The sequence below is a fragment of the Carassius carassius genome, chromosome 28 (genome assembly GCF_963082965.1).
Source record: "Carassius carassius chromosome 28, fCarCar2.1, whole genome shotgun sequence".
In the NCBI taxonomy this organism is placed as follows: domain Eukaryota; kingdom Metazoa; phylum Chordata; class Actinopteri; order Cypriniformes; family Cyprinidae; genus Carassius; species Carassius carassius.
In genome coordinates, this window is record NC_081782.1 from 21,972,251 (window position 1) to 21,984,727 (window position 12,477).

Genomic DNA, 12,477 nt, shown 5'->3' on the forward strand with positions numbered 1-12,477 from the left:
TGTTCATTTGGCAAACAGGGAATTAAATAAATGATATGACAGCATGGGTCTGAGACAAAGGACGAAAAACTGAACTTTCTTCAATGCTTGAGGCAATGCCACTTATGGCTGGTTATCTACAACCATTTACTGTGCCTTATCAAATATGCAGCATTTGTACATTAAAATAAACAGTACAATCAATAAATGCGTGTGAAGAAGTTTTAAATTAGTTTTGCCTACAGTCAAGGTCACATGAAAGTAATGCTAATGGATGTGCTACATGAGTATTAATGCAAACACGTTTTGTTGTAATACAGACTGAGAGCTGAGTCAAAATAATTTTCTCTAGAAAAAGATTTACATTTTAGTAGGGCTGCACGATTAATCGCATTTGATTGTCATGCATGTAAAGACAAGACATGCATGATGGAGCGCCACTTACTCGTAGTTCGCTGACAAGCTACGCAATATCACGTTCATAACCGAATGCGATTCATCTGCGATTATGACACGGTATTGCGTAGCTTGTCAGTGAACTACGGCTCTGTGTAGTAAGTGCCGCTCCATTTGAAAGCAGGTGATGGATATTTAGTAGTAATCACAGAACCAGCTTTACTGACGAGACACGCATGACAATCGCATGCGATTAATCGTGCAGCCCTACATTTTAGTTAATCTGGAATTAGTTACAAGGGATGGATTTACTGTTTGGGTGGGCATCCAAAAAATTTGTGGACCTGCAGGCAAAATGAAAATTTATAAACAACATAGAAAACTTAGATAGATAGCTAGCTAGTCTCAGCCTCAGACGTCACGCCCCCAGACCGTTGGCTAAATGTCGGATGCATCTGGGACACAAAAGTAGAAACACTTCAGGAGTGTCAAAGTTGTTATCGGATTGGTTGAATTCTACAGGATTTCTGCGAGACGTGTGTGTCGCATTCTTTAACAGTCCGCCTGGAAACAAAGATACCGTGGCGCCAAACCCCCTCACGAATGAAGAAAGACGCTGTGTTAACAACTGTGACGACAAGCGCTTATCAGGATCAACTAAACGCTGGATTTTCACAAGTATGTGAAATATTTAAAGTTGACGGCATAGAATCTTTAAAATATGTCAGATTTGTTATTGTGGCGACATTTTCATGCATCAAAACGTGATGATTAAATAAAAAAATTGCAATTGGTTGTTTGACATGTCAGTCAAATGACCTCATGGGTGGACCTTGGCCACAGAAAGCTGCCATGAATTCCAGAACTTCAGTTTGAAGGTCTGGCTACGCGATAATATACATTAGCTAGTGTGCTTGTGCCATCACTGACTTCACAGAATAACATGCCTGGTTAAACAAATATATATGTTATAAATATTTGACTTTTTTATTCATATAATCAAAAAAAGTATTAAAGATTAGATTTTGTAAATGTGAAACGAAAATGAGTGCCTGAACTGCAAAAGAACTGCAGGAACTCTAAAAACAACGCTGTTGGAGATTACGTTACAGCAGTTGACTGAAGTCCAATAAACCACAGAGACCTTGTGAACTCTTGACTGTATCTACAGTAACATGACCTTCAGCCAACCAAGACCTTTGCAATTTACGCCGAGCAAGAGTAAATTTAGCTTCCAGTAGTCGAGAGAAGCTCACTGTGAAGTATGCAGTGATAAATGTGGAACTCTGTATGCAGCCAGAAACTAATGTGTCTCTTTAAGATATAGCTTTAATAAGTATAAAAAAATATTGTGAAAAAAAAATTATGGGCATTAAAAAGGATTTCACTGTTTAAAATGTAGTAGCCTTAAACATTTCATATTAATAAAGAAATAAAATATACATTGAAAATGTAATAATAATAACAATAATTTATAATTATGTAAGACTACAAATGTTTATTTACATACAATATACATGTAAATGATATAAATTTTTTGTGTATTACATTATTACATTATAAAAAAAATATTTATATATAAATAAATATATATACACGTTCATATATATTTGACATATACATATATTTGACGTTCATATATATTTTATGTGTATGATGTATTCTACAATTGATGTGCCATGGAAAAGTTATCAGCCTTTAGTATAGAAAACAATGAACAGAAAGTAGAAATTTTACTCACTCGTAGAAGGTAGTCCATCCGTCTTCATTGCTTTTCGTGGCCAGCAGACCTGAGCTTCCATGATAAGTCATCATGGCAAGCTCTTGACCCTGGGCAGCAACACTCTTCAGTGCATTATTAGTTCCAATGGTGAACCAGAACGTCTGGCCATCAGGACCCATCAGCCAGAGCGGCAATCCCGTCGTGTCTCTACGAATGGTCACTTTGTTTTTATTCTTGTCCATGATGCTGCTCAGGTCACCATCGCCAGAGTAGGTGAAGTTGTACAGGTAGTCTCCAGTGGTCAGGCTCTGAGTGTAGATGTGACTCCCGTTCACGTCAAACAGGTAGAGTTCGTCATCGATGGGTGAGGAAACCTCATACATGTTGAGCGGGTTGAGGAAAGCTTTGTTCCTCCTGACATATCGGATGCGTATGTTACCCAGGTCGGCGATGAAGAGTTCTCCATCGGGTGAAACCGCTAATGAGGAGGGTGCGTTTAGTTTGGCATCTTTGGCGTAGCCGTCGTCGCCCGAGTAGCAGTCGCAGTTAGCATCGTTCTTGCAGTCGCAGCCACTGGGGGCGCCAGCGAGCAGAGAGATCTCTCCATTGGTTGAGACCTGACGGACTCGGTTGATCTTCTTCTCATCCGACTCAGAGATGTAAAGCAAGCCGTTGTGGGAGACAGCAAGAGCGTTGGCGGATTCCAAGGTGGCGTGGATGGCGATTTTACTGACTAGGAAGTGATCTAGGCCGGGTACCTGGCAGTGCATTGGCCTTCCCGCTACAATCCTGACTTGATGGTTCTCTGAGATCTGCAGAACTACATTGTTGTCCAGAACATAAAGCGAATTGTCCATCGGGCTCACCGCCAGATCAGTGGGCCATTCTAAACGCACCTATGGGAGACAGGGGGAAAATACAATGTTATAATGTGACATTAAGAATTTATTTTATGTGTTAGGTTTGGAAACACATAGGTTTGGAAAAACCCCCCAGCCATGGGAAGAAGTGAAGCAGGTGCTCAAACAGTTACAGAGAATGTTCAACTAAAAATAATAATAATAATAATAAATAATAATCTAAATTAAAACTAGAAAAAGTCCAAACAAACAAATTTAACTTTATTCATTACATTAAACAATTAAACAATTAAAACACACACACACTCACACACACACACACACACACACACACACACACACACACACACACACACACACACACACACACACACACACACACACACACACACACACACACACACACACACACACACACAAATCCAATTTTAAATCCATTAATATTTGCTTTTGGCATACACAAAAGATTGTGAATAAAAATAAAAAAATATCAAACTTTTAAATATAACCATATTATCTTTTGGTATAAATCCACCCTCTTTATAGCATGTTTTAAATAATTAATAATAATAATAAAAAAAAAAACATGCCATAACATGTTAATTAAGTCCTCTTTATGGCATATTTTATTGATGATGATGATGATCAGTACACTAGCACATTTTTAATTTTAAAATCAGTATTTTTTTAAATGACATTTTAAAATATTTAAAATTGATAAATTGTGATCTATCTTAATTTTTTTTTAAAGCTATGTCCCCTATTACAGACACTGTTGCATGTTTTACAGGTTCTTTTAAATGCTCTGTTTGACTGAAAAACACTTGATGTCTGATGCTGGCAGAAACTTTTAAAGAAATAGTTATGATATTTAAATAGCTACATTTCTGTTTTTAGAGTGAGTGTTGCACTTTTTTGCAAGGAGGAAGTGAAAACTGAAATGCCAGATGCTACATTAATAATGGAAAAGCAAATACGACAAAAAAAAAAGAGAAAAGGTTTGAATAGGTCACAATTGCCGCAGAAGACAAATTTGAGGCTGCTTTATCTGATGAACATGAAAGTTAAAAAGGGAAGTTGAAATGTTGATAAGAAAGGAGAGAAAAAGTGAGTCGAATGATCAGATTAGACCATGGACTCCCAAAAAACTATACTTGCACCTCCCCACACTTTTTCTAGCTTTGGCTTATTAATTTCATAATGGAAAGCGAATGCAGCAGGGGAACAGGACTGAAACAAAACGTGGCACACGTATCAAACAAGACCTGCTGCTGCCTCCTGCTCGGCTGACAAAATCATGACTTATTGTTCTGAAAATAATACAGCAGGCTTTTAACATAGAAATTATTGAATCTGGTGAATTTGCACAGACCCTCTCTTCACTAGGGGACTGTAATCGCTCTCCTAGGGTCCGAGTGTGAAGTGTCTTTTTTCAATAGTGTTCTTGGCACGCTAACAAGGCTGGCTGATTAAAAGATGCTTTTAATGCACTCTGAGAATAGACAGAAAGCTACCAAGCTGAGCTTAATATTAAAAGTATTACATAAAAGTCACAAACTATACTAATCTGTAGACGTCGACTGGGACATGTTGGTTTTTATGGAGAAGTGAGAAAAGCTATGTTTAAAGTTTTCTAATCATAACAGATTCCTAAATGTGACTGTTTATAATTGAAGAGACAGAAAAACATTATGTTGACATTTTCATCAGAGACTCAAGCAAGCAGATGTGGCATTTAAACGAAAAAAAAGAAATGGATTCAAGTTTTATTTTACAGACTTTTTTTTTCTTTTAGACTTTACTTATTATGATATAATAATTAGTGCTGTCAAACGATTAATTGAGATTAATCACATCCAAAATAAAAGTTTTTGTTTACATACTGTAATATATGTGTGTGTATACTATGTACATTTATCACACACATACATACAGTATATATTTTTGAAAATATTTACGTGTATTTACATAAATGAATAATATATATATATATATATATATATATATATATATATAAATTATACATATTAACATAAACACTGTATATATTTATTATATTTATATCAATATACACACATGCATGTATATATTTAAGAAAAATGTTATGTTTATATTTTAAATATATTATATATTAATCGCGATTAATCATTTGGCAGCACTAACAATAATGCCATATATCATAATGCTGCATGTTACATTTTTTGTCCATTTTTTGTCCACAAAATTAAACAAAAGCATTTTTTTTTTCAATTATAATTATTTTAAACCCAAGTCTGTGTAAATGTCAAATTTTGGTATGATCAAATAAATCAAAATCAAAAAAAAAAAAAATCTAACTGAATAAAATATAAAAATCTAATTTAGCATTAATTAAAAAAAACAACAACAAAAACTGATATTACAACAAAAATGAAATAAAATAAAATAATCTCCAAAGTTTAGGCACTTTCATCCATTTTGGTATTTCATGCAAACAAAAACCTAGATAATTAGGAATATCAGAATATCAAAATCAGGCGCATGAGCTAACAGAATGCATCACATAAAAACTTCAAAACTGCAATGGCCTTGCGGAACAAGAAACTGTTAAAAAGTAGGGACAAGCCATATTATAGCTGATCTCACAAGTGCAAGGATTTCAGTATCCTGAAGATGCTGGACTGTCCGATAAGTCCTCAACAACATAAAACATAACACTCAATAGACCATTCTGCCCTCATTCCTGGAAATGATGCCCGCACCCTGAGCTGATCTATATCAAACTGCCTCCTGGACGCTGGTCTGGAGTAATCTATTGGCCACAGCCACTGCCATGGCTTAAGTAGCACCACGCATTGATTTTAAGATACGATTAAGTCACAGTAAGACCCGAAGAAAGAAGACTCTCACTGCCTAACTGAGTCACCGTGTTCTGTTCAATATCGGTCAGTGATATCTCCCCCGAGCTGAAGCCTACAACACACACACACACAACATGATATCGAGATTTCTTATCACGGCAAAGGATACATATAATAAGACACATCATGGAGCAGCAGAGCAGAAGTGGAGTTGGTGATGGACAGGTTTAACCAAAACCAAATGCCAATTTAAAACAATCATGAGGGAACGAGGAAAGTTACAGAGTATGACGAGACGTCAGTGAAAGAACATCATCTGGAAAGCATCGAATTTGGTTTTAAGTGTATCTAGTAAAGGTCTAGTTTAGTCTAAATAAGGCTTTTCAAAGTTTTTAATGTCAAGTAACCCTGAATATGATTTAAAAAGGACTCCCTTCACAAAATATATGAGAAAATATTTTTAGCAGACGGTTTTTATCCAAAGCGACTTACATTGCATTCAAGCTAACAATTTTCTCCTAACATTTGTGTTCCCTGGGATTCGAACCCCCAACCTTGGACCACTTCAAGAAAAACTATACAATAAATATTTTTTGGGGGGAAACTTTAAATGTGATTTCCTTAAGTAGGACAACTTTATTTTGGTCTGCCAATAACCAATCAGATTTTAATGTTAGGCACAGGTTCCGACCAATAAGATTTCAGAGGTAGGGTTAAGTCCAAGGTTAGGGATTCAACAGCACTCTAACCCACCAATCACTTTCATAAAATTTCCAGGGTAGGTTCAGCAATAACAATATGATTAGATGATGACTTAATGCTACAAATTGTATTCCAGGCCCAGAAAGGATGTTCATTTCAGGGATCCTTGGTTTTTTGCAGCATATTGCATAAAAAAAAAAAAAAAAGACATAAGACATTTTCTTGATTGAAACGCACTAGATGAACAGATGGGTTGATGTTTTTGTGATATCAGGGTAACTCTTTGTTTATTAAATCAATTTTCTTTGGAACAGTGGCGATTAAATATTCAGCAATATTCAGTGTGTGTGTGTGTGTGGGGCAGAGGTGGGATTTGATACCTCTCTGAGTGATAGACAGGATGTATCATCTCTATTTCTCCATCTACTCCTCACACTTTCACACACTAACAGAGTGAGAGAGAGAATAAACTGCTCACAACCTTGTAAATCCAACACTAGAACAGCTGCCGTTAAATCCTTCAACATACGCTGAAGCACACGTAATGAGAACACGCAGGCTTGACCTTGTCCGAAAGCATGTAAGCCAGCTTGCATCTCAAAGAGCCTTTTCAAAATACACCTCTTACTGCAACATTTCTTATCAATTTTGATTCACGTCATAAAAAGGAAAATAATCATTCGCTTAGTTTGAAGTCATGCTGTTTCTGAGCAGCCGTTGCTGTAGATAACAGGGTTGCGCACCATTTAAATTCCAATCCAATTTCTGAGGTAACAAACAGGATGCAGAATTTGATGCAACTAAGCTTTGCCCCCCTTAAACTCTTTAGATACTATCGACACTACAATGAGCTGAATCGATAAGTAAATGAATAACATCGTCAAACTCTAAACTACTCAAGATTTTTTATTTTTTTTTAAACTGAATACTTAGCAAGTGCACATTCATCAAAGTGACTGTGGAGACATTTATAATGTTACATAAGATTTCTATTTCAAATACATTTTGTTCTTTAGAACATTCTTTTCATCAACGCACCCTGAACATTGAAAACATGTCATGGTTTCCACAAAAACATCACTGTTTTTGATAAATAATATTAAGAGATATTTGTCGAGCAGCAAATCAGCATATTATAATGATTTCTGAAGGATCATGTGACACTGAAAACTGCAGAAAAATCAGTTTTGCCATCACAGAAATGAATGACATTTTAAAATGTTTTGAAATGAAAACAGTCCTATTAATATTTCGCAATATTACTGTATTTTTGGTCAAATAAATGAAGCCTTGGTGAGCATAAGAGATTTATTTAAAAAACTTTATCCAAACACAACTTCTATCCTCTCTGTATACACTGTGTCACTATTATAAGACTTATTTTGGATAATATTCTATAATATTAAGTTATATTATTATTAGTGCTGTCAAACAATTAATTGTGATTAATCGCGTCTAAAATAAAAGTTTTTTTTCACACACACACACACACAGTATATATACGTGTATATACGTATATATATATATATATATATATATATATATATATATATATATATATATATATATATATATATATATATACAGTACAGACCAAAAATTTGGAAACATTACTATTTTTTATGTTTTTGAAAGAAGTTTCTTCTGCTCATCAAGCCTGCATTTATTTGATCAAAAATACAGAAAAAATGTAATATTGTGAAATATTATTACAATTTAAAATAATCGTTTTTAAATTTATTATAATTTAAATTATCATTTATTTCTGTGATGCAAAGCTGAATTTTTAGGATCATTATCAAATGATCCTTTAGAAATCATTCTAATATGTTGATTCATTATCAAAGTTGGAAACCGTTCTGCTGTTTAATATTTTTTCAGAACATGTGATACTTTTTTAGGATACTTTGATGAATAAAAAGTAAAAAAAAGAAGCTATGTTTTTAAAATATAAATATTTTGTAATAACAATATACACTACTGGTCAGTAATTTGGGGTCAGTAATTTTTTTTTCTTTATTTTCTTTTATAAAATCAATACTTTTATTCAGCAAGGATGTGTTAAATTGATAAAAAGTGATAGTAAAGAAAATATATTATTAGAATATATATTATTAGAATTTTTTTTTTTAACCTTTTATTCATCAAATATATTAGACAGCAGAACTGTTTCCAACACTCATAATAAATCAGAATATTAGAATGATTTCTAAATGTTCATGTGATAGACTGGATGTTACATGTGACACTGAAGGCTGGAGTAATGATGCTGAAAATTCAGTTTTGCATCACAGGAATAAATTATTTTTTTTAAGTATATTCAAATTGAAAACTATTATTTTAAGTTGTAATAATATTTCACAATATTACTGTTTTTTTTTCTGTATTTTTGATCAAATAAATGCAGGCTTGATGAGCAGAAGAAACTTCTTTCAAAAACATTAAAAATAGTAATGTTTCCAAACTTTTGGTCTTTACTGTATATATATATATATATATATATATATATATATATATATATATATATATATATATATATATTTTTTTTTTTTTTTTTTTTTTTTTTGAATGCAATTAATCACAATTAGTCATTTGACAGCACTATTTTTATATAATAATACAGTATATAATATATAATATGAAAACTATCTAAACACACATATACTCTTATAGTCTTACTGTGCACTAAACAAGTCCTAAACATGAACATATGTTGGGTGGCAACAGCTGCTAAGGTAGGATTTCTTAGTAATATTTTAAGACAGGGCTAAGCGAAGGGTCAGTCAAATTCATATTTATTTAACATTTTAATTTGAGGAAAGCCAGTTCAAATTGAACCAAATAAACATTTTAAGTAGAGTATACAATCAAATTCATTTTTCTCCTTTTTTAAAATTCCGAATTTTACCGAACCCCAGTTGTAAATCCCTGAATAGCATACAAAAAATAACAATCACTGAAGTAAAAAAGACATTTAAATACTCCCATTCCACAGAGAATATGCTTTCATCACCATATTTCCATGTTCACCAGGGGATGAGGAGAATATTTATTCCAGAAACCAATGTAAGAGTTGAGGAGAAACATTCTTGCCAAGTCTCAAATTCATAGCGCTCGTGCAGGGTGCCTGCGCTGCCCGAAAGGCAAACAAATTTGGAATATAATGCGAGGTGTGCTCTGAATGCAAGATCTGAATAGTAAGTGGAAAGGAATGAAGCCATCACAGAATTGAAGCTTCCAAGGGGGGCTTATTGGAAGCGGAGATATTGGGACCTAAAGAGCATCACATGTTAATGAACTCAGTACCCGGCACCAAAAATATGATATTTTTTCTTGGATCTAGGTGAGAATTGGCAGGCGGTGTATGAGAGGGAGGAAACAGGCTTCAGATGAGCCCTCAAAAGTGTGGCAGCAGAGGGCTTAAGTAATGCGGCGGCATGTTTGATGCAGTGAGCGTGTGCTGCACATGCATTTTTAATGGATGCTTTTTACTGTCTGAGTGTCTTTGGCAGAAGCTGGTGTGATTTGTCATCATTGAGGCTGGGACTGCAGTGGTCTTTCTGTGAGTGTGTGTGTATGTGTGTGTTTCAGGCTAGAAAGGTTTTCTCTGTGGTGCAGCTGGAGGTCGTCTCCCCAGTGATCCATGTCCTCTCAGCAAAATAAAGCCTCTCAGTCAGGCGGCAGAGGCATTACTGAGCAAACCGAAAGCTGGACAGGTATACAGTATGCAAGCAAAACCAGTTCTCTTTTCATTCAGTTTATGATCTTCATACTGTGGTTTTGAAAGGTTATCAAAGATGAGACCATAAAAATCTGTATCAAATTTCAGTGGTTGTAAGTTTTATCCCACCAAAACTGTCAAGAATTTGCCTGGCCTCAAAAGTAAAAATACAAAAAAACAAAACAAAAAAAAAAAACAAAGAAAGAAAGAAAGAAAATATATAATCCTATACATTACATAACATGTGTAATGCAACTAAAATGTAAATTACATTAAGGTGTCTTGAGAGTTGTGCTGCTTAAGTTTTTTTTTTTGTTGAAACCATTTATACATTAAGCAGCACAACTGTCAAAACTGAAATGTTTCTTTAGCAGCACATAATACTAATATGATTTCTCAAGGATTATGTTACACTGAAGATTGGAGTAATGGCTGCTAAAAATTGGCTGTGTCATCACAGGAATAAATTACATTTTAAAATATATTCAAATAGAAAACTCTTCTTTTAAATTGAAATAATATTTCATAATATCATCATTTTTACAGTATTTCTGATCAATAAAGCATTCTTGCGGACCGGGTGAGTATAAAAGGCCAGAACTTTTGAATGGTAAATCAATATTTAATTTAAATAAATCAATGAGTCAAAGGCTTCATATTACATTAGCAAAGTTTAACAAATTTACCATTACTGTAATATGAATAAAGAAAATAAAAAGTAAAAATACTATAATGCACAAAATTATGAATTTTTTTATTTAAAGCTCAATTGTACGTGTAATTAAACGTAATTCATATATATTTAAATTAAATTAAATTAAATTAAATTAAATTAAATTAAATTAAATTAAATTAAATTAAATTAAATTAAATTAAAATTTATGCATTTAGCAGACGCTTTCATCCAAAGCGACTTACAGTGCATTCAGGCTATCAATTTTTACCTATCATGAAAAAAAAAAAAAAAATATATATATATATATATATATATATATATTAGGGGTGTAACGGTACGCAAAAATCACGGTTCGGTACGTTTTAAAGTCACGGTTAGGTTCATTTTCGGTACAGTAAGGGAAAGAAATGCAAACATTAAACTGCAGGTTTTTTATTACTATAAACATTTTTTTTTACAATTTGTTTACACTTTTTTAAAATAATTTTTAATAAAATATATATAGAATAAAAAAGAATAAGAAATAAAATACTGCTGCAAAGTTCTCCACTAAATAAAATACTCTCAGTCTCAAACCAATATCATATAATAAAATATAATGAAAAATATAACTAAATAACTATGATTACAGTGCAGCATTACCAATCCCAGCTTGTAGGCCTGCTCATATTTAAAAAATATATATAACTTTTCCAAAGTATAAGGTGCAGCATCAACAGTTTCAGCTTTTAGACCTGCTCAGATTTCGTTATTGCGTTGGACCGATCAGAATTAAGAGCAAAGGTCTGTTTAAATGCCGACCGGAGCTGCGTTTGAATTACAGTCGTTTTTTCCTAGTTGTAGTGATGTTCACACTCACGTGATGCCTTTTGAAAACCTTAGGCCGGTGACACACTGGCATATTGCACCTGTCAAACATAATCTATTTTGCCGTCAATACTGTTGACTGTGTCCTTTATCAGTAGGCTATCAGTAGCAGCAGCGCGCCAACGCCGCTTCAGGCACGATTCTGGTGTGTAACGCCACGCAGCCAGTGTGTTACTGGCCTTAGGCCGGCGACACACTGGATGCGTGGCGCAAGCGTCTCAGCCGCGTGGCGTGTCGGTTTTTAATTCGGCTCCCATGTTAACAGGTTAGAGCTTGCAGACTGCCTGCGTGAGTCGCGCGGAAAACGCCTGCATGCTAGAAATAGAACCGACGCCTATTTTTACCGCGACACGCGCGCGTGTTGGAAGCGTTTCCAGGCAAAATATAATAGGAAAATGTGTTTTTATGTCATTTTGTACACAAATACATATGAATTCATGATATTTTGATATTTGAAAGTCTATAGGTTGACATAAATTCAGATATAAATGTAATTAAAAAAATAAATAAATAATTATCGATTTTCAAATATTGCACCTGTCAAACATAATCTATTTAGCCATCAATACTTTTGACGGTGTCCTTTATCCGTAGGCGTAGGTGTAGGTGTGTAAAAAAAAGTTGATATTGTTGTCATGAAGACAAGAGCCTGGTCTGTCAACTGTCTCCCTCTACAGAAGCAGCACTCCAGCGCCGCGCCAGGCACGCTTCTG

At 34.1% G+C, this 12,477-nt stretch overlaps 1 protein-coding gene across 11 annotated transcripts in view; it reads right to left on the reverse strand.

Annotated features, from left to right (window-relative positions):
• The window catches only part of LOC132108203 (teneurin-4), a 214,804-nt gene that overhangs the window by 25,473 nt on the left and 176,854 nt on the right, over nucleotides 1-12,477 (reverse strand). For all 11 annotated transcript variants that reach the window (XM_059514830.1, XM_059514832.1, XM_059514829.1 and 8 more), the window contains one exon: nucleotides 2,117-2,994. In XM_059514830.1, coding sequence (XP_059370813.1) covers nucleotides 2,117-2,994 — 878 coding nt within the window. The remainder of the gene's footprint in view (nucleotides 1-2,116; nucleotides 2,995-12,477) is intronic.